Below are 24173 nucleotides of genomic sequence, written 5' to 3'. Positions count from 1 at the left end.
TAGGTATCTACCACAGTAACATACTACGCTGTACACATTATATACGAAATAGTATACTATAGATTTGCATAGTATAGTAGCAGAAACAAAATAATAAATAGACAAAGTAAACAGTATCTTACTCTATGATAGTACACTCAAGTAGTGACCGACAGACCACGTCACCAGATCTGGTGGACAGAGACGGGCACGCGAAGATAATCCGTGCGTGCGCCTTCAGATTGTGGCCGTGTTGGTGGTGGGGGGGGGACGTCTGTTGTTATGACGGCAGCCAGGAGCCACGTGGAAGTGATGCTGTGGAATGGAGGAGTGGGGGTGGATTGGTTGAGCGGTGGAGTAGGGGAAAGTTCCCCGACAGTGGAACGCGGCGCGCTGATCCGTCAGTTTCAGTTTGTTGCCAGTTCGCCCATCGTGATGTCGTCCTGTAGTCGTTTATTGGTTTGCGCGTTCGCGCTGATCGCCGCGGTCAGCACTCAACAGCAGGCCGCCCCGGACTCGGGCTCCACGACCACGCCACAGACCAACACGGCTGCCAACGGACTGAAAACGGTCGTCGAATATGTGCCTGAGGTGTGCAACAGCAAGAGCAAGTCAGGCGATATGCTCACCATGCACTACACCGGAACACTGCAAGACGGAACCAAGTTTGACTCAAGGTAATTTTCAAATCATCCACTATCCATTATAATAGGAATGCTTCCAGTTATTTGTAAGGTGAAGTAGATTCTCCGATACAATATTTTGTGGAAAAACACGTACGATAGTGGGTGAGGATCAGTGTAATCTTTTATCTTTTTCTGCACTTGATTTTGGATCATAATCATTATTGAGTGGATAAAGCCACTGAGAAAGAAATATAAAGCCACAGACAATTATTTTTTTAATTTTGTGATAAAGCGATTTTTATTCATTAATTTGAAAGAAAGTTGTTGAAAGTAGTCTAGTTGGAATGGAGTAGTATAATATTTTTCCATATTCTCTGAAGTTCAATAATAGTTTGCTACTTGCAACAAGATTTGCTAAAATACACCTTTATTCACTTTGTAGAAAAAATTCTACTTCTAATGGGGAAAGTTCATTTTCAGATTTCCATTAAACCGTGCAATAAGTTTTTTTGAAAAATGTAGGATTGCTGAAATTAAGCAGAGTTATATTTCAGTTCCAAGTTCATTTTGATTCAAAAATCATAAAGAATCACCGTTGAAAGTGGATGAAGCAGAGAGTATAGAATGTAGGCTAACTAGTTTTTATACTGAAGTAGTTTTTTGTTTCACCATTTTAGTAGAAAATCTGGAAAATAGTTAAAGTGAAGCAGTGTAATATTTTTCTAACTTATCCTCAGTTCAAAGTTTATATTTCTACATAGTCATGACTGGAAGCAGATTAGTTCACTTCCCACAAATTCCTCTTATTCTACTTTTTTAAAGGAGAAGTAACCAATTCCAATTTTCAATAGAGATCATGGAATAACAATAGGTCAAAGTGGTTGAAAGTCAAACTGATTTTCCACTGAAGAGTCTGTGAAGAACCATACCAAGTAACATTTGAATCTTGAAGTGCCGTATATTCTTATGTTGTTCCACAATTTTGTGACTTGATGTAAAATGCAGTTCAAACTGGATAAGAAAGTCTTACTTCATCCGTTGAACAATCTAGAGTTCATGGCAATTGAATAATAAATTGTATTATCAATGGGAAATGGTCAATGAGAATACGAATAAAAGAGACGTGTAAAATCCAATGTAGAAATTGACACACAAAATCAAAATGATTTTTTTTAAATTCTAATTCGAAATCAATATTCTATACGTTTATCAGAAATCTGAATGACAATAATTTTTGATGATGAAAGAAAGTAGTTTAGAATAGAGATTTTTGTGGACTTAATGAATCTTATAACAGACCTCATTGGGTCTGAAGAGGTCACTGGACGTTTTGTCAGGTTGGAGAAAATAATGTTGAGAATTATAATAATAAGGACGAAACTTGTAGGAAATTAGCTTCAAGGACCAAGTTTGGTGTCGGTAATCAGATAGATTAATTAAAAGGAACATTTAGAGGCGGGAAAGTGTGTTTATTCCAAGTTTCGCTCATAAAAACTTGAGCGGAAAGCATCTCTTTCCAAGTGCCGAGGCATGATATTGGAGTAAGCTAAGTTGAAAACGAGTTAACACCTCTTGTCTCACAGTTTGGCTTCAAAGTTTCGGGTCTGAGATTAGAATGTGCAGATTCACCGCGGCGAGAAGTGAATGTTGGCAACAGGAAAACTCGCCTCGAAATTGTGCCACGTATGACTTCTTCACGGTTCACGCCAATCCATTGAAACCTGTTCATAATATTAGCGTTCAGTATTCTACTGATGTGCAACACCGTAAAAATAACGGACGTGACTGTTCATCACCCTATTCATGTTAGTTACGATAATAATTCTCAGTTATGAATGTGTTTTACCACTGATAAAATCATTTGTTTGATTGTGCCACGGTAATGCCATCCACAAACTCACCGAACTAATTTGTCAACTGCAATACTTCATCACTTTGGAAGAATCACATTCGTGTAGTCTAATGAGTTGCATAACTGTAAATTCTGATTAGAGGTGATTCGACGCTTCTACAATTTCGACACTACAATATGATAGTATATTTCGAAGTTGAAGAAGTTCGGTGTAATTATCGCAGAGAATATAGAATATAATTCTATTCTGTAATTCTTCACATTCTATAGTATCTGGTGATTTATAATGAATAATTATTGAAATGAATGTCTTGAAGTTTCAAATTTGTTTCATTATCAATTTGACGAATATTTCTCACAAACAAATTCATTTCCAAGATATATTATGGATAGTTAATTTTCCCTGCTGAATATTTAATATATTTGGTATATGGTATATGTGATTGGATATTGAATCACAATCTGTATGATACGGTGCAGGTACAGTCAAGTTTCGAGTAGTGATGAAGCCCAGTAAAAAGCATTTGAAAGTAAAATACTTGAAAACTCTATCAAAAATTAGAATGCTTAATGCTTTGCAAACTACTTTGTAGGCCTACTAATGAAATTCTCATTTCACAATGATACAATTATGGAATAGAAGATGCTGGTAATGTGGAGAAGAGTGATGCTAGTGAAGCGATGAAGACGAGTGAAAAAACTGCAATAAAGTAGTGAAAACAAATTGTGATGCGAATACGTTTTTTCGAGAGAGAAATGTGTAACATGTTTTCTGATAGAATTTCAAATTTAAAAATAAATTAATTGCTAGCAGCTAACACTGTCATATCAGTTGCACAGTGAATGGATTCATATTCTTATCTCTTGAGCTATTATCAGTTGAACAACAATTCCTAATGCCATGCTTTTTCATAGCTTTTATTATGAAAGGAATTTCCAATTTACGGTATCACTCTTGTTTCAAAAGTTTGATATCGATTGGAGTTGAATTATACCTTAAATTCGAATTTGCCAACACACTTAGTTTGTACAACTCGTCAGAACTAGCTTCTTCTTCTTACTCATATATACTTGGGTTGATTTGTATACTATACTGTACATTCGCTTTCTGGAGCTGATAGTGGTTATGTTGAAGTGGATTCCCACTTTTTCTATTGAGCCGACATGGCTCAATAGAAAACACTGGAGTGTACATTATCTGCTATCATATAACAACAATTATACAGGTAGCAGTGACCACTGTTCAGCTGTGGAGTTCTTGAAAAGTTGTATTTGAGAGAGAGGTTAGGTTGGATAGAGTGAAATCCATGCACAATATACTGCACACTGGGTCTCAGGAGGTTAACAACATTTAATTGTTACGTATGATTCTTGGTTGACACATGATTTCCTTTTTCTGATCTCAATTTCGTACTCTTGCTGAAGTCTACAATAGAACTTAATATGAATACAGAGTTATAAAAAACAAGAGAATATGAGTAAATATCAATAACATTGTAAGTAATTCCATTATAATCTAGAAGAAGGAATATCAAATTTAAAATTAAACCTTCCTTTTAATTCGTATCGATTTAGAAATAATTCATTTCAACATATATCTTTTGATTGTTTTGAAACAATGATATTGCATATTGTGGAATAGAATACAAAGACTGAATGCCAAGACTCTTTGAGAATTCAGCATCACAATGGGCTTTTGGTGTATCACAATACTCTGCCAGCCTATTTGTGAAATAACAATGGAAATTGAGCATGCATTTGGAAGACATCTCTTGAAATTTGATTAATCTGACTTACTGAATTGAATTGAATCTTGTTCACTCCACTTTTAAGTGAAATTAATATATAAATGGAATTTAGGACTAGTTGAAACAGATAATAAGTTGGAATTGAATTTTGGAAATCATTTATCACTCATTTGAACTATTCTTATAATCTATTCTTAATCTCTCAATTTGATAAAAGATCAATAATCATTAATATTATTAAATCATTGAAATTTTGATTTTTTTACTTCATAATAAAATAGCTTTTACAATTTGCTGTACTTGATAAACAAATTCAAATACAACTTAGGCCATTTAAACATTCAATGATCGAAAACAGCCTCTCAACGTATAACTAAGGAACCAGTTGAAGAGAGAGACGAATGAAAAAGGAAAGAGGTGGAGGCAACAAGAAAGGAATCAAGTAGAGATATAAAAGGAACAAAAATAGAAATAGAATGAAGAAAAATTCCATCTAGTTTTTGGGTTTTTCCTAAAGAGCTGTACAAACTATTTTGGCTAACGTGAGTCGTGAATACATCTGTCTTTTTGGGCGTTGTACTGGTTCACCTTCAGATTCTGGCTGGCAGAAAGCTCGAGAAGTTTTTCTTCTGAAAAACAATATATTATGATAATAGAGCCTCAGTCTCTGTACTGCCTACTGCTCTAGGAACCAAAGTACCTGGTTGGAATCACCTTTACAACCTTCTTGATGACCGCTGCACCTGCATTTTCACATGGCAATTGTTTGAAAGTTGCTCGATTTTCACAAACTGATAATTCGGTAAGCTTATGGTTATGACCATTCGCCGAAAGAATTTAATCAGTGACTAGAGTAGAACGTCTAGAATCCCCATTAGACTTTAACAGAGAAAAATAGGTTCTTCCTTTCTAGTAATAGGAAGCTCATGAAATATGCACAAATATCTCTTGAAATAACATTAAATTATCACAGTAACGTACAATACAGAACTGTTTCATATTATATGTGCTTCTTGAAATCGATTACTGCAAATTTATTTATTTATTCCTGAAGCAACAAAAACAATACCTCGAAGAAAAAAGTGAAAAATAATAGTAAAAATTTACTAAATCAATATGATACACTACTGTACTAAAAAATCTAGTGTGTGGCACACTCACACTACTTTCCTTGCCATGATAATTTTTGTTTCAAATTTCACTTACAAGATACGAAATTAACAAGTTTCTAGCTAGAAGATTCTTCAGATCATGAGTCAATGGACCCGCACCAAATTGGCTCTGTCAATTTCTCATTATTTTCACTTAAATGTTCTTAAAATATCCTGTTTTTGGTAAACATGCTTCGTGAAGAAATCTCCTGACAGGAAATGATCGAACAGCATCCTTCCGAGCCATTGTTTGTTATCAACTGTCATCTCCCATCATGCTCACAGCTCTATCACCCCAACATCATATTGTTCTTTGTTCTAAAAAATCAATGTTGAAATAAGAAGATAGCTTATTGTTGTGACAGCTATGGAACAAAATGTGTCTGCAAGTAACTGAGATAACGATGTTTTTGAGCTTCTGTTCAGATCTTGAGAAACTGTTTTTTTTCAAAAGTCAATAGAGCTTTCATGGAATTTTGAAAATACAAAAGAATCTTGATGAAGTTCTGAAAATTAAATATTTGACACTCAATTCATGCTCTTTTAATGTGAATATTCAACAGAAAAAAATATTCAAGACATGCTTGCGATATTGAATTGTGACAAAAATAGAATAACTATCAAAAATGTATAAAATTCAAAATTGTTTACTGTATTTCAAATTCCACTCGGGTTATCTTGAAATTGTGAACTAACAATATTGTCTAGTTGATGTACGTTTTGAATAAGTAACATGGAAACTACGCGACATTTTCTAATGATCGTGGACGATCTTTTCATGAATTATCTTGTGGATTGCATTTCTCAGATAAAACCTGTTCCAAAATATTCTCTGTTTGGCTACTCTACTTCTAATGAAAACTAAAAAAATTAACAAGGCGATCACAATTCAAGATCCCAATCTTCTTTTTCCACTGGATGTACAGTTCCCAAAGTGCTCCTTTTAATTATTTGCTGCACAAACTTTTTCACACGAAGAGATATAATTTTAAATGTGAGCGAAAGAAGTCGACGGTATCAGTGTGACTCTTGTCATAAAAGTTCCGTTTCATGTTATCGTCTTCCTGACTCCGCTCGGTCGCCTAGTTTCTTATCATCTATGGGTGGGTATCACTTTATCGGGGTTTTCAGATGGGTGTGAGTTTGGTCAGTCGGGTGGTGAGGGGGGGGGAGGGACCTGGAGGTGTTATAAAGCATTGGCCTGCAGTGCAAGGGCGGGCGTCCGTCCGTCCCACTTTGCTGGCGTCTCGTCTTGAGTCTCCGCATTTCAACGGGACAAGGTGTGTTACATATAAATATGCGGGTCATGTTCTTGCCGACAGCCACGTACTGATGCTCCTGATGATGTCCTGTCCCATCCCATCCCATCCCATCCTGTCCTCGAACCGAGCCGGTATATCACTTCTCCGCGTGGGTCTACCTTCTCGCTCCGATATGGCTCCCATACGATCCTCTTTCTTTCTTCCTCCATTGTCAAAGCGTCCAAGCTGCGAAACTCTTTATAGGGCGATAATGTCTGCAAGGGTCCCTTCTCTTCCCTTTCCCTACTTTTTTACAGCAGCTGAATGCCTTATCCAAACAAGTAGTTCGCTGAGAACTTGTTCCTTTGTTCGGTGCACTTAATTTATGAAAACGCATTTGTTGGTTGTTGAATACTCACTACTATCTCAATAAATGGAAATGAAATGTGTTTTTAGTTTCGGGAAATTTATAATTCCTATGGTGAAATTCCCATGAACAACTTATCAAATTCTCTATTCTTAATCCAAATTTCTCTATTCCAATTCACTAACTATCAATATGGTTTAGAATTAGTTGAAACTGATGTTTTTGGTCTTTTAAGATCAGACGTACAAAAATTAAATTCGGCAAGAATGTTAGAGGTGTGAAAATATAGGACTACTAAATAAATAAAGAAAATGATTAGTCTCTACCATTTGAAATCTGAAGGTGGGATCTGATTGTTGAATATTATGTAATTCGGTGTATTGAATGCAATCAGTGATGAGAACCTCCAATTTCCATAAGCCAATTCTGAATGAGTTAAATTCGTCTTGAAAAAACTCTCTTAAGTAGGTACTGTTTGAAAATTATAATTAAAATTACTTTGTTATAAATTATAATGTGAATATGTGTAAGGGTATCCAACATGATCAAGCTCAAAAAGAAATAATCATTATATTACTACTATTCAATTTTATCTTTACTCAGAAACAGAGGCACCAGTTATTCCGCAACATGATGCTGGCTCGTTCAAATCCCGGCACGGGCAACATATTTTTCTCGGGCCCCTCCCGTGTTTCGGATGGACACGATAAGCCGTCGGTCCCGGCTGCCTAAAAAGCAATCGTTAGGTCATGTCAGAGGCCCTGAAATTGATCAGTTGCGACCTGAAAACTCTGACACCAGACCTGAGCCAGCCAGGTCACTCGATATTATTATTATTATTATTATTATTATTATTATTATTATTATTATATTCCGCAACTTATACAGAATCCACATACTGCATTCAACAAGACTTGTTGGTTACTTAGTAACTATGAAAGTTACTCCTGAAGAAATACTGAGGAATCTGAAGAAAAGACACACAAAGTGTGTTTATGCGATCTGGATTAGAATGACTCAAAACTCAATAAAATGAATTGAATGAGAGAAATGAGAATGATCAACGTTGGCATAAAGGCTGCTCACCCTTGTACAAAAATGAATATTCGTATTAATAATGAATGAATAGAACCTCTTAAAATGCGGCTATGCTATACGATACATTCTTCAGTCTTTGAGGGGTGAGTATGTGTCACAAATAATACGAACAGTATGATATTATACCCTTGCTCACATAGAAGACTAGGATTCCGGAGGCGAACGCCAGTTAACCCATTGAATTCAACTCCAGCAATTAGCAGAGCACTACAAAGCGCTCAACATATTTTTGTGTGCTGCTGCAGCGAGCGCGCGATACAAGACAACGACGTGAGTCTTCAAGTGTTTCATCATTACGAGCATAAGAGCGAATGCAGGAGACTTGTGTTGTGCGTTGCGCCTATTTTCCCTCTGTTCAACTGCTGTTGCACTTGTAGCATAACAAGAATCCACTCAGGGGTGGTGAGTCGCTGAGTCCAACGTGCGCCAAGCTCTCATGAATGATTCCAGCAGGAAATGTCAGCTACAAGGGTCACAATCATGCTGGCAGATTTTTAGTACACTTATTCTAAAGCCCTGCAAACCACCTAGGTCCTAGCTGTCAGGGGGTACATCATGATGCAAACAAATAATATTCCTTAAAAATTATGTATACAATACCTGAATTGGGTATTTATCAAATAAATAAACTTTCTTGTTATCCAATTTTTTTGACAGATGAATTTCTACTCAGTTCTTATCTCTTGGATTTTTCAACAATATGATATTTGTTGAAAAATCTGAGATTTGTAAGTACACCAACTCAAATAGCTCTCATATCAATATTTCTTATTTTGTCTTGAAAATATGAGTATCAGTTGAAGCAGACAAGAAGAAAGGATAGATGAATAAATTTAGATGATCATTCAATACATTTTTTCAAATTTAGACTTCAGTACCTCTTTGAAATTAATGAGAACACATCCACAGGAATACTGTGGAAAGCTAATAGGCCTAATATGGGTTTCGAAATGCATATAAATTAAAAAGTATATTGTTTCTGGGGCAGTTATATTCCAGGAGGAATTTTTAAATCGCTACGTTTAAAAGTGAACACAAGTTTCTTCAAGTATCTACTTTAATTTGGAAAAAAGTCACATCATTCGATTACAATATCAGTATATGTGTGAAGCGAATGATAAAAGCTGTGACCTTTGTCAAATTGGATGTTATAGTTGAACAGAAAAGGCAGATAACATGCTACGCCCACTTCCATATCACCGTTATTTTTTTCTTTTCATTTTTCGTTCATTGCACTATGTGGTACAGAGCATCATACCTCTAAAACAGGGAAAATCTTTATGCTGTTTGTAGAAGTTGGTTTAATTGAAATCACATTGAAAAATATTTGTATGATTATAACTATTCTTCCGTTGCAGTTATGTACTTGAAACTTGATAATAATTATGTTCAAACTGAATATTTCTAATGAACCAAAGCATTTCAATGCAAGAAATTATAAAATATCACAAACCACATAATTCGTTTCATACGTATGATAAGATGAAGAAATAAACAATCTGCTGCATATTGAATAAACAACTTTCAAGATTCATATTCTTCTCATGCACGATTACACTTTTAAATTACCATAACATGAAATCCTATCACCGTATTTATTAGGGTGAGCCCATTAAACACGTGCTCCCACCATATTGTTTATTATATGGATAAAGAGGAGAAAATCTATTGGATTGTACCATGTCAACTCTTTATTCGGTAAATATGCAAATTTAAATACCCCGGAATTTCTTTTTGAAAGTTGAAAAAACCTCTTTGATAGTAGTCGATACAAGGCTTTATTCAAAGTATTTTCCAGTTTCCACCCTTTTCCTTGAAAATCCTAAAGATGATTTTCAAAACATTTCTGGTAGAGAGTTTGCATAAGAATGGTTCAAATTCCATATTAAATCAGGCCACATTTTCTTCTTTCTGCTCTACGCCAAGTTTATCGTCACTTCTTTTTCTCTTGGTAACCTCGTCATCTCGTCATTCATCCCCTCTCTTTCTGCTTCCTGTTGGTTTTATCTTCCTTCTTCATCTCTTATGCTTCCTCTTCTTACTTTGCTGCTGAGACCCATTCCACGCCAGGCTACCCCCGTGAGATTACAAAAGCAATTTCACGTTTATTATGGCGAAATTTCTTTTATATAAATAGACAAGACGCACCGTCCGTTTCAGATTATGCTGTTAATGTTGTGGGGAGTGGAAAGCAACAGGGAGCTGAAAACTCTTTGATTTTCCAGCAATTTAGCCCACACAATGCTAAAGCTGTTTTACATTGCAAATTGTCATCATTTTGTCATTCTTCCGTCCAGTTGTCATGTCTAGAGTTTACAACTCAGAGCAAAAACTCCAAATTATTTCATGCAACTTGTTATTACAATCACCAATGGAGATTATGATTTGTTACAAGTTAGCCAAAAAAGATTCAATTTTCAGTTACGAGACGAGAGCAGTCACAGCCACAGGAGTCAAAAGTTGGAATCAAAAGTGACTGTTGAATTGAGCTAAAACTTCAAATAGAATATAGTCATTATGAAGAGTACAAAGATCCAAGTATCAACTTCAGTTCTCAAAATATTAAATGAAAAATAAATAATTCATTTCATAGATTTTGAACCCGAACATTAGTCCAATACAGTATCAAACTTCTAAAACTTTTCAATCAGCTTCTTCAACTTTTCCTGAACTCCTAACAAAAGTATATTTGAGCTCTGAACGGAACCTAACTTCTTCGAAATATCTGCTGGGGCGGGAAACTCCACTCGTAACTTAACATGGACACTATTTCAGTCCACTACACAAAGTTTATCCCTCTATTCTTCATATATTCCACTATTCTCTCGACAGAATCGAATTCTTTGACTACACTAGGTTTCTCCTGTAATTAAGTACCCTGATTTGAAGTTTTTCGAATAGAACAACTTCTTCAGTTTGTCACTTATGGGTGATTAGATGTTAAATCTCATTCTTGTCACCCAATTATAAGCGGAAAATTATTCGACGAGAAATAATAAGAAGAAGAAGATTAAGTGAATAAATTAAATAATTTAATAATTATTAAATTATTTTAATAATTAAAATGAGCTATTACCTTATGATCCATATTTATCCGGCTATCCTACTGTGTTTCACACACAACATTAGCTCATGAAATTTGAAGAATTATGCAACCCATATTTCATTTGCTGTCAGCAATCACGAGTATTTTAATTTGATCGATTATGTAGAGCTAAGAGCTTTAATCCGTAGGAATAATATGATCTTATATCTTATCTCTCGCTTCTCACCACTGAGTCTATGAAATGCAGAGAACTGGAATCAGTGGATTTTCACGAAGGATGCTCGTAATATCAGGTTGAAGAATTTATAAGTCGAATAAATACCGGCTTAATGTTGGCAGTATGTGTGAACGAGGGTGGATCACATATGTACTGAAAGGCGCTAACTGCATCCCTGGCTGAGTTATTCATGGACGAGTTTGGTGAGCACATATGTGTGCAGCTCTGCCGGGTTATTGCTGCGGCTGAGGAAAAACAGCTTTAAATATTTAACAGCTTCTTTTGTCTCTCCATTATTTGGCTGGGTGTGGTGGAGCGGTGGAGCGCCGGCTGCCAAAAGACTGGACGAAGGGCTCCGTCAAGACCCTAAAAGAAGAAGAAGAAGAAGCGTCAGGAAGAAGTAGGGGAAGGAGGAATAGATAGAAGAGGAGGAGGCAAGGTCTTTTTTGGCGGCAGTTCAATTACGATTATGGCCGGTTTTGATTTATTCACTACTGCACCTCACTAGGGGCCAATGTGCTCTCAGCGATCAGGTGTGTCAGAATGATGGGAGAAAGAGAAAAGAAAGGGAGAAGGAAAGAAAGAATTGCAGATATCTCAAATGCTATAGTCGCTGATCACTGATGATACGTAGATCACGATGCATACACCATATTTACAATATTATTGTTGCAATGAAATCGTTCATAATGAATTACAGAGTAGAATGTGAAGCTACCAATGGAAAATTATGCTAAGAATGGCAAGTTATTCGAATTCAAAGAAATGATTAATTAATTTTCGAATGACTAGCGAAATTTCCAGATACTATCATTTCATTAAAATGACACCATCTATGTTTAATACCCGTATATCATAAACTTTTGTTTCATCACTGGGTGATGATTGTGTAATTCAACCTGGATTATGATGTTTATTTTCTTTTGTAGGTAATTGGAGGTTTGCTTTCCTATTCTATAGGCATTTGGAATGGAATATTTAAATGAATCTCTGTCGTGAGTACGACTATTCTCAATCTTTTTATGCAGAATTATCTTCATAGTCTATTTTATTCATTTTTAAAATTCATATATCTACTTTATCATATTCTAGACTTAATTATTTAAAATTTTCTCCCCTTTACACGAAGCCTTGTCTGAATATAAGAAGTCATTCATAACACCCCATGAAGAACGAAATAAGAACGAACGCAGTGGAATCTTATGTCTTATCAGAATTATTTCATTGTGTGTGATCAAATTAGATAATTCAATTGTTACCTGCATGTTACTACATACCATCATGTTACAAATGCAATGATACAATATTGAATTAACTAATTTTAGCTCAGAGAAACTCTATAAGTCTAAAGAGATTATCGAGTCACAAGAAACTGTGATAACTTATTGCCTCATCAGCAGAAGTACTTATAAATTATAACTTCTTTAGTCCGTCTCCAGTACTTTGACTAATCAAGAATCCAAGTAGGACATTTAGCATTTCCATTAAACAGTGTTAAGAGACTGTTTGAACACTTTATAAACGAATTATGAAGTTGGATTATTATTGTTCCAAGTTGGAATATTATTGTTCAATAGACTGGAGTTCTCGATGGCCTTTGCTAAGATAATTGAAGTTTAGGAGCTGATGGGTGTTTGAAATAGCACCTTGGTAAATCAATTACCAACCTTATCCCAACTCTCAACCATGCCTCAGTATCTTGAAGACTCAATAGACAAGTTCATGCCATCAAACCCACAGACAGTACTGTTAGTGTTATCCTACCGTTACTCCAGACATTCCTTCTCTTTCATTCTCTATGAAGCGTTTCTCTCCTGTCCTCTTTCATCACAGCCACTCATACTTCTGTCTCGTTCTCATACTCTATTGTAGACGGTCATACTCATAACCCCGCTCCTCACGTCAGCTAGTGCAAAGACCTTCTGGTATTGTTTTGGCTATTATTGCTTCGAGTCGCGTATCTATGTCCTCTAGCGCGACCTTCTCCACGTATTCGCTACTTACTCCTTCATCCGCGATTCCTGAATTACTAACCTTAATCAGTCTTGTCTGATTCTAATCAGTAGAAATCACGTTGTGAATTTAGAATTTCAGTCTCGGCCATAAGGGATACTGTTCAATTCTGTATTATATTTTCCAAGTACCGTACTCTATAAACGAATTTCAAATTATTGTTGAAAAACACTCTTGAAATTGTATTGTATTGGCCCAACCACTTATTGGAAAATTGAAGAAATGGTTTCGGCTGCTACACTACTATCATCAATCATCTCTTAAGTAATCAATTCCTAGTGAACTCTTGAGAAAAATATGTTCTTGTGACAATTTCAAGTCGATTCATTGAACACTGTCGATTTACGCCTAAGTAAATAAATTGGATCTTCTCATCTTCTCACTGTGTGTATATAATATACGATATCTACAACATCATCTTCACAACAACACAACGAGATTCTGTATTCAATTGCTCTTCAACATTATTCATATATGACAATATTCATAACAATAATCGAACCTCTTGACGTGATCTTATGCATCTGTGAATGTTCTTGGATCAAGAAATATATCTATCTATATTCACTTTTTTCATCATTATTCTGTGAAGTAGCTTGAAGATTATGACAGGGAAAGGGAAGATAAGATTAATCGACTCATGTGCATATGCTCACTTACGAGACACGAAGAAGCATGAAAAAATCTAATTAACACCAAGTTAATCTTAGTTGAGTTAATGCTGGATCTAATTGGATTATGCTCAAAATGACGATAAAGTAGGGCAGGGAGCAATATCCTCTTATCACTTCTACAAAGGTCATCCATCCTCTATTACACTGGAGCTCGCAACTTGACATCCTTTTAAAGCCCTGAGTACCAAGTGTCAAAGCATTTGTGCAAGATATTATTAATTCGCTACACGTGGATCCCACTTCACAGAATATATTTTGGATATTGAAATTTGTCTCGCAGACATTATTAAATCAACCCTGAAGAGGAATAAGAAAGAGAGTGTTCAAGAGTTTGATAATAGTATTTCCGATAACTTTTGAAAGCCTTGACATATTTATCACATTGAACTTGACATTGTTGGATGCTATCAGAATAGTTAATTTTGAGAGGAGCGTTGACCTGATCAGTAATCGATTTTCTCAGAAAAATACGTTCTTCATCCATCGATTTTGCCGACTATATTGGAAAACTTTCAGCGTATTATTGAAAAAAATATATATATATATATATATAATTGGCCAGGAATTGAGATCTTTCAAAATAAAAATGAATTTTTAAATATTCATATCGATTGATATTACAATATATTAAGATCACTAATCATTCAATCCGTTCGTGCTTTACTCCACTAAAATAAGTGAATATTACTTATTCATGTTAACACTGAATAGAATTCAACCCAAATATTGTGTTAGAAATCTGTTAGTTATTTTTTTCTCTATTGTATTTAAACTATTGTGGTAACTGGTCAAGTGTGATGTCACATTTTTGATGGGACTGAACTTTCCAATATCTATGAAACTATGAGTTTCCATTACATTATCCGAGTGTAATACAGAATATCCATTTACAAACATTGCCAAATCTGATAAAATAAATTCATCTCTCGTATCTCTAGTTCGTTGACCTGCTAATTTAGCTACCCTTCCAGGATTCGCTTCGTTGTGAGTTCATATGGGGAAAGCAGATGGATTATGAGATTACGTTCTCAGTAGAAATGTATTACAGGATTATTAAAATCCAACCAAATACATAAACTTACACCCTATTTGATTATACTCGTTAACTGTTTCGAGTCTTTGACGCGGAATTTATACTGATTATTTCTGTAGCGTGAGTAGCCTAGTAACGATGCAATTGAAAAGCCAAGGCTATTACGTTTTTGGATTAGGGTATTCTCGTTCATTCATTACTCTGAATTAGTTGCAGAGCAGAATTGTGTTTCCCAACGTGATTATGCATGGATCAAATGAAATCTCCGTTTCAATTTTCAGAAACAGTGGAAAATTCGAATACGAAGATAGAAAACTGGTTGGGAGAGGTTGAATTACGGGGCTGGGAATTTTCATTTCTCTCTAGCCGATTAACCTATCTATGTATAGCTTTTCAGCGCACAAAGTACTTCAAACTGGGGGTTTTTAGAAGCCAATCGAAAACAATAGCATGGTCCCCAGAGTATTATAAAAGTACCATTTTCGGTGTCAACCAGCAAACATCTCAATTTTTCTCTGAACAGTATAGTATTATTGGGATTTAATTGACAGCAAAAACGTTAAAATGAAAGTAGTGATTGAAAAATCCTAAAACCTGAACTGAATAATCTAGGAAAACCAAGCCAATTAGAGAGTGTGTCCACGAGTAGAAGTTGCCAAGTACTCCTGTAGTGAAATATAGTAATTTTTCGCATTTTTTTTTGTGCATACGAAATACCCCGAGTTGAAAACAGTGAACAGTTATAAACTTGACCAACTAAGAAACCGGATTCGCAAGTGACTTTACAGTTGAGTTACATTGTGACATCACTACACGTCGAAAACAAATTTTCGTAACTGATAGATTACATAACCCCCAAAACTTGCTGGCAGATCTAGAACTTTTGGGGACCTTGGCAATATGGTAGAGTTGAGTCCTTTGGGAATAGAGAATAGCAATAAAATTACCATGTCTTTGTGAATTTATTTAAATTATTTGTTGTAATTTCATTGTTTGCTCAGTTATATCTCATTTTTCCTCACTTCAATTTCCACAATCAATAATATCAATGTAGAGTGTAGTATAGTATTTATATAATATATAAAAGCGAAATGGCACTCACTCACTGACTGACTGACTCACTCACTCACTTACTCACTCACTCACTCACTCGCAGAACTAAAAAATCTACCGGACAAAAAACGTTCAAATTTGGTAGGTATGTTCAGTTGGCCCTTTAGAGGCGCACTAAGAAATCTTTTGATAATATTTTAACTCTAAGGGTGGTTTTTAAGGGTTTAAAGTTCGTCTTTTAGCATGTATATACTTCTTATTCTCTTTGTTTTTAATTATAATTGAAAAATGTCCATATCATATGTTAATATAGAACTATAATCTAGAGAGAGTACCTCTTCGAAACAGTTGTTAACTGGTAACTAAATTAATAATTTTGTCAGGTTGGCATTAAGTAGAGTTGACTTTGTTAGGTTGGCACCAAGTTGAAGATTGAAATGCATTTATCGCGTAAAAATTGATTGGGCACTGCTACTTCAATCAGAGCTATTCCTGGGAATATTATATTACTAGCCGTCAGGCTCGCTTCGCTCGCCATATCCGTTTAGCCAGACGTTTAGTCTGGACCCCCGACTGGATCTTCCTAACATATGATAAAAATGTTCAAATGAAAAATGCAGGCGAGCGAAGCGAGTCCAAACGATTCTTGGACGATCCAGTCGGGGGTCCAGGGGGCGGAGCCCGTCTAGATAAGACGAGCGAAGCGAGCCTGACGGCTAGTAGTATTATATAAGGCATATTTACATTCGAGTCAGTTTCGAATTCTAATAATGTATGATCTGTGTGAACTAAAGATGTCATAAGAAATTGACGCAGCCAAACTGCTGCTCAACAAAAATAAGAATACCACCTTTCAACTTTCATCATGAAAGTGGTGTGTTTTTATTTGATATTATTTTTGTTTTCAAATTTGATGTGATGTGTTTCTATGATTTCTATCAGATCAATAATTCCGAGAGAGACAATTTAGGACATAGCCTGTTGTTCTATCCTACATTATTGCGTATGATTCATGCATGTACTGTGAATATCTTTTGACAATATTTTATTGGTTAATGCGAAAGTCTTCAAAAAAATTATTGATAGTATCTTATAGGATTTGTCTTATAATATTTAATAACTATTCTTTTATATTTTCCTAACTAAACAATGGATCAAACGTTCTGAATTTATTTTTGGTTTTTCAACAAAAATGGACATTTTGAGTTTTTATCGAATTCCTTACAAATATGGGTGACAATGTACTTTACCTGTACAGTAGTATAGTATTCTGTGTTCTTGTAGGTCAAATCACATTTAACCGGATTATACAGTTGAATTGATGAAAATTAGTTGAAAAGTGCTATCAAAATCTAACATGTTCAAACACGAAGTTTGAAAAATGTTGTTGCTTATCTCTCAACATGGAACACCTACACAAGACGATGTTGACATCGGTTCGAAATATATGCGCGGAATCCTCTTTGGAAGGGAGAAGATATAGTCTGAAAGAAAGCTCGCGAGTATCTTTCTCCAGCAATGTGATACAGCAAAGGAGGAACGTATGTGACAGTTTTTAATAGATCCCCCCTTGTGTGCCTTGCTCTAAACGTATAAACTCCCTTCTCGAGCTCACGACTCCATTTCAAACGCATCACAAAGAGTTATTTTCCCATTTTTTGTCTTAAGCGTCGAGACAGGTATCAGGGTAGTCCTATCGTACGCGAAAGAACGCGTTGGATGATTCTTGAAGGGGGTGTATATAGTAATGTACACAATATACATACATATACTATGTAGAGAGAATAGAGTTGAAGGTGGGTGAAGATGAACGATTCATTTTGTTTCTTGTGACATCGGAATTAGCGGCTGAAAACGCTTAGTGTGACTCGACTCACCTAAAGCCGTGAGTGTGTGTGTGTATTTGCATCCGCGATATATACACCACTCGATGTTATTTTCGAGGGGATGAACACGCGGAAAAAGAGACCCACGCGCGATTCGCGAAAACCGGATAAAAGTGAGGAGGAATTGTTTTTGTCGGTTGAGTGTGAACAGAACAGAGAACAGAAGATGATGGATGAAGTTGCTGAAAAAAATTGGATCAAGGATGAGGCTCGAGATATTTCTGGAAAGGGGTTCAGGGTGATCAACTGTGATGAGATGAAAATACTAAAAATGTGAAGCTATTTGAAAAATTCACTCTTTGATCCTAGCTAGTTTTTCCTGGAGATATAATAAATAATAAATAACATTTCATAATTTCTCAATACATCACTCCAGCTTCATTTGATTGATATATAAAACCACGTTAAATCCACAAATACTATTGCTTAACAATTTGCGAACCAATGGAGACTCATGTAGCCAATATTATCAATTTTCATAGTTTATACTTGAGTTTTTTTCGGGTAAAGTACTTGAGCAGAGAATGACACACATAATGAAGAGAAAAACGAAAAATGAAACTCTGTTCAACAACGAGTTTGTATGCTACAATAGATAGTTCTTCTCGATAATAGTACTACGATGGGGTTCATTATATTTCATACTTTCTGACAGAATAAATCCCAATACAACAACTTTCTTGGTTTTTTATTAAAAAAAACTCTCTTGGTTGTTATACTTCCACTATTATTATGCTTTAAAATTGGTTAATAATGGTTAGTAGTGTGTCCCACATGCACCTTTTATGGTGGTAAACTGGATTTGATTTTGGACGTGGAGAGCTGGGCGTGTGTAAGGAGTAGGAAAGTGGGCGGCAGGAAAGCTATTTGTATCTGTCTAGTGTGCTGTACAGTGAACAGTGTACAGAGACTGTGGCTCACTGCGACTCTGTGACAGCTCCGTCTGCATCGCAATCACGCTTCACTGCAAACCGGAGGCTCCACACAAATTGCAAGTCAAGCAATTTCCCCACTCTATGAATGGCGACGTGGGGACACCAGCAAAAAGTCCATACTATTCCAGATGGTGGCTCTACTCAAGAATGTGGTCTCGCTTTTATATCTCTATGTTGTTGAATTGGAATAAAAGTAGGCCTAATAATCATCAGTTTAATGAACTCGATACAAAAAATAGAACTCGATACAGCACTTCAGCTCCATTTGTTTGATATAAAATCACGTTAAATCCACAAATATAATTGCTTAAAAATTTGTGTACTAATGGAGACTCATGTAGTCAATATTATCAATTTTCATAGTTTATCAGTATGTGTGAACAAATGTTTGAGTTTTTTTCGGGTACAGAACTTGAGCAGAGAATGACACACCTCTTATGGTCTTAGATGCTTAGATCATTATGATCGTTCGTTCGATGTCCTTTTCTTCTTCCAGTTTCTTCAACCATGCATGGCTAGAACCAATGTACCTAGAATACAATATTATATTCAAATTTTAATTTATAATTACAATATTCTATAATTAAATATAATATTATATTCTAGGTACATTGGCTAGAACGAACTTCTTGCTTTAGTTTAGCACAATGCAATTTGCCGTATCACAATTTGCCGTTTGTGATCACAAATCCAAATCCGTGCTATTTAGCTTATCTGTAATGCACTCGTACTTGTATATCCAAGTGGAATGCCAACAACGTCATTTTCCCTATTCGATTGATGCGTTCCTGTGAATATATTTTTATGTAATAAGTATTTTGTGTTATGAATGATATTTTCTATTTTCAGGTAAAAATGAGTGTTTCAATGCATTAGCAGTCAGTCAGGCTTGATCTACAGCAAAGTATGTAAGTGAAAGTTTATTTCGATTGAGAAGGTGAAATTAATTCTATTGGCAATGTTGAACAACCATTATTATTAATAGAACGAGTGTTGATTGTTGAGTTACTTCACATTCAATGTCAAATGATGTACGAGTAAAAATAAATGTATTTTCGAGTGTTCATGATACATGAGGAATCAAGAATAAATCATTACTGTGCAAGGTTTAAAAACAATGTCAATTTTTCAACTGGATTAATAGAGGAGAGATGCTTGGTGATATTATAACACATGCTGCTCATTGGAGAGTGAGAAGAGTGTTGAAACGCTGTAAATTGCTGTCTGCCGTATCGAGAATAGTTCCAGTTTGTCTCGCAAATTAACTCCACCGTGATAAAGTTCATAAACCTTGTCCCTGCTGAAATTGCTCCTAAACTATGACAAAACTCCCTGCTATCCAATCTGATAAAATGATAAATCTGAATTGCCATGCACTTTGTATAGATTCCATATTTTAGGTTTCAGAGTTTACCTATTGGCATTTCAGAATCAATTTTGAATTCTTCTGTCAAATCATCTGGGCAATGCAATAATGCATGCATGTGGACACTTGTTCAAAAAAAAAAAAAAAAAATGAAAATTCAAAGTACCGTTTTAACATGTATTTTTATTCTTTGTTGTAATATTATTAATAGCACTGTTGCATGAGAACGCTGGGATGGACATTAACGAAGGCATTGGAGGCAAAGCTGCAGGCGTTTGAACTGTGGTTGTATCGGCGCATTCTACGTATTTCATGGACAGAAAGGGTGAGGAATTCTGAGGTATTAGAACGAATTGGGACTACAGTGGAGGTTGTTTACTGTATTACGAGTCAGAAGCTTCAGTATTTTGGACATGTGATGCGCAATGAGAAGTACAGATTCCTGCAGTTGATAATGGAGGGCAAGATTGAAGGAAGACGCCGGCCTGGAAGAAGGAAAACATCCTGGTTAAAGAACCTGAGAGAGTGGTTCAACATTGACTTAACATCTCTGTTCCGAGCTGCAGTCAATAGAATCCAAATTGCATTGATGATCGCCAATCTCCGTCGCGGAGCCGGCATATAGAAGAAGGAGAAGAAGATGAGAATGCTATAGAATGTAAAGTGTGGTTTCATTGAAAATAAAACTCATACCGAATTCACATGGGAGTGATATGCTTATTTTATCAGCCATGCCTATTCATTACTTATATTGTTTTTCAAATGAAATTATCTTTTCCTTCTTCTAACCTATCTTATTTTTAAATTCTGTCATTTTGCAGTAGTATTCTTGAATTGAATGTCAAGATTTCTCAAGCTTGATGTTGCTTTTCCCATGTTGAATGTAGAAATGAGTTTAGTATAAATTCTCTGTTATTCCCGTGATAATTTAAAATATTTGTTTTATTTCAATACATTTTTTTTATTGTTATATCAATTAGACATGGCTGGAGGGATAATTATATATTTTCGTCGTTCTGTTTTCACACACCAATCAATATTTGGGAAAATACATACTATCGTGTCTAGTCATCATGTTAAGCTTTTAGAGTCAACTAGTGTAGTTCTCAAATGTTCGGTCCTCCCGTGACATTTGCCGCATACCCCGAAAACAACGAAAACCTTTTCGCTAGCACATGCATAATTGATAGACACGGTTCCAAAAGATGGGAAAAAGTTAGTCGAAAAGATAAGGAGAACTGGAGGAGAAAGAAAACGCCGCTTCTTGGTTCGCTTGCTTCGGCAACACGACTGTATCTATATACATACTCACAACAACACAGCATTTACACAAATGTGTGTGTTTGTGTGTGTGTGTGTGTGTGTGTGTGTGAGTGTGATGCTGCTGCGTATGCATTCAGGCAAAATCCGGGGCTGAGTGACTCCCTGGGGGACTCGACGTATTAGTTCTTCAAATCTTGTGGGAACGCGTCGGGAGAAAACGTTCAAGTTAACAAGGATAACTGCCTCGCGGTCTGCAAATGTGCCTGCCTTTCAAACGTCCCTCACGTCTCCGCCAACATTCTCAAATTCTCAAATAATTGTTGCCATTCTTGGGCCTAGGGAGAGCGAGAGCGTGTGTTTTCGGACGGCAAAGTGTGGTATTATTTAGGCGTAGGGTTGCTCACAGATTATGATGAATATATTAGTTCATATATTCGAAAGTGAAATACCCACATCTAAACGTTCTCGTGATAAAAGCAGATCCATCACTGAAAATGTCTCTTCTACTTCAGTCTACAATTATTCCTATCAAATAAAATGAGCAAATACAAACTCACTAATTTCAAAGTGAGACAAATTGGCTCACATTATAAGTTGACACAAATTATTATTGGATAATAATCTGAGCAAGAACATTTGAGCATGACTTCACCTTTTCAAGCCAAACAATTGAATGGTCATAATTACTGGAAATTCTTGAATAACTGGAGTGATTTTCGATCGTTATGTCAACAGTAGCATGATTTTCGATGTGATTATTTACATTGTTGAAGTACTGAAGAAGTTGATGAATCGTGAAAGTAGATGAAAGAATAAGCAGGGTCACTGCCATTAGCTGTCTGTCGTCTTGCCAATTCTAAAACTATCTCGATTTTATCACTCTCCTTTTTATATTTTTGTAAATTTTAAGGAACCCCAGACCATGGTATTCGTTACTCTCGGCCCAGTTCAAATCTTTTAAATTCACATCATTTCCCAATTCATAATTGAGATTTTACTCTAGAAAAATCAAGGGTTTCCTCACTAACTATATCAAGAAGAATCATTTTCACGATGTTGAAATGTATCCATCGTAGTTATATAATGATAAATTAATTATCAAGAATTTTCTCTTCTACTATCTCAGCGTAATTCTCAAATAACAAAAATAATAAAAATTATAAAAACATGAATATGTTCAATTTCAATACCCGAATTGTAGAATATTTTGTCAATACTTCTAACTTTAATAATTTAATACTCTACTTCACGTACCTTAATATTCCTGTATATAAGATTTGTAATATAAAAAAGAGATAAGATTATATATTCTTGTAATGTAAGATACATTATGTCTACATTATTTAAGCAAGTAGCCAAAAGTACCTTAACGAAGACGTGATCTCCATAGACTGAGATTTCAAACATATATTGCAGTGAAATAGAATTCAAGCCATGCTGTCAGTTTAAAGTACAATTGAAGTAGCCCTACAACAGGTAACAGATGATCAAAAATAATTTTCAATGACGTCAGAAACTTCTATAATTTATTCCAAGAATTACCGTCTGCTTTATGCGTTGAGCCATAGAGAAACAATAGCATGAGTAGATATGCCATGGTATAGGCGTTTATGTCGCTGCTTTTACAGTTATCTCAAGCCGATAGTTCATGTAATTCTTTCCCGTGAATCTGTGTGACACTGGTAGTCTCTCATATTGTGCCGTTCATACACTCTCACCCCAACAAAACAGTAAAATTCAACAATAATCAACAGTGATCGGCTTGAGATAACAGTAAAAGTTGCAACATAAACGCCCTATACCATCAAGAATAGTGTATAGACCATCCTATATATATATATATATATATATATATATATATATATACCTATAGCTATGCTATAATACCAATTTTGCTATACCATGGCATATCTACTTACACTATTGTTTCTCTATATGGTTGAACTACAAACAAATGAAAGTTACACCAAAGACTGAACCTCAACATGTAAAAGGAAAGATGATTTCATTGTTGGGTAGATTTCTCACAAAATCTGAAAAGCTAAACATGGAAGAAAGAGAAGACGATTCACAGATTTCGACAGAAACTGACCAGCACAGGTGTTAAGTGGGAAGTGCCGTCATCAAGATGAAATCCCCGACATAATTATACCCGTCCTGAGAAACGGCGAGAGTCATCATTACTCGAAGGCAGCCACGTTATTCGTGATAAGCTGTACTGAGCTCATGGGAAGAGTCACAAACCAGTTTATATTAGTGAAAGCCGGTGAGAAAGCAAGATTGCAGCAGCTACCAGACCAGAGACCACGTTTGCTCTTACTCCATGTGATAGATAAGTCTCGCTTCTTACGTTCGATCCTTACCAAATAAACAATAAGGAAATCAAATTTTCCCTGTTGACGTTGTACTGTTTCTTGTAAATGCTCATCAAGGTCGCTACTGGTATAATTTCTACCAGACTATTATTTATTTGAACAGAGAGGTTTAAATGGAATGAGAAGTAAGAGAGCATGTCAGGTAAATTCTCGTCTATTCGTATTACATCTCCGTGGACGTCGACTTTGTTATTACCCCTGACAATGAATCTACAAATTACTTTTGAAGTTGACAAATATAAGTGCAGCT

The 24173-nt window shown here is 35.5% G+C and overlaps 1 protein-coding gene across 1 annotated transcript in view; it reads left to right on the top strand.

Annotated features, from left to right (window-relative positions):
- The first annotated feature begins 246 nt into the window (after positions 1-246).
- The window catches only part of LOC111051968 (peptidyl-prolyl cis-trans isomerase FKBP14), a 45810-nt gene continuing 21883 nt past the window's right edge, over positions 247-24173 (top strand). Inside the window, exon 1 of the mRNA XM_039430871.1 lies at positions 247-656. Coding sequence (XP_039286805.1) covers positions 262-656 — 395 coding nt within the window. The 5' untranslated portion in view covers positions 247-261. The remainder of the gene's footprint in view (positions 657-24173) is intronic.

Source organism: Nilaparvata lugens, chromosome 6 (assembly GCF_014356525.2).
Source record: "Nilaparvata lugens isolate BPH chromosome 6, ASM1435652v1, whole genome shotgun sequence".
Taxonomy (NCBI): domain Eukaryota; kingdom Metazoa; phylum Arthropoda; class Insecta; order Hemiptera; family Delphacidae; genus Nilaparvata; species Nilaparvata lugens.
Note: the sequence above shows the minus strand (reverse complement) of the source record. Positions and strands in the feature narration are given on the sequence as shown.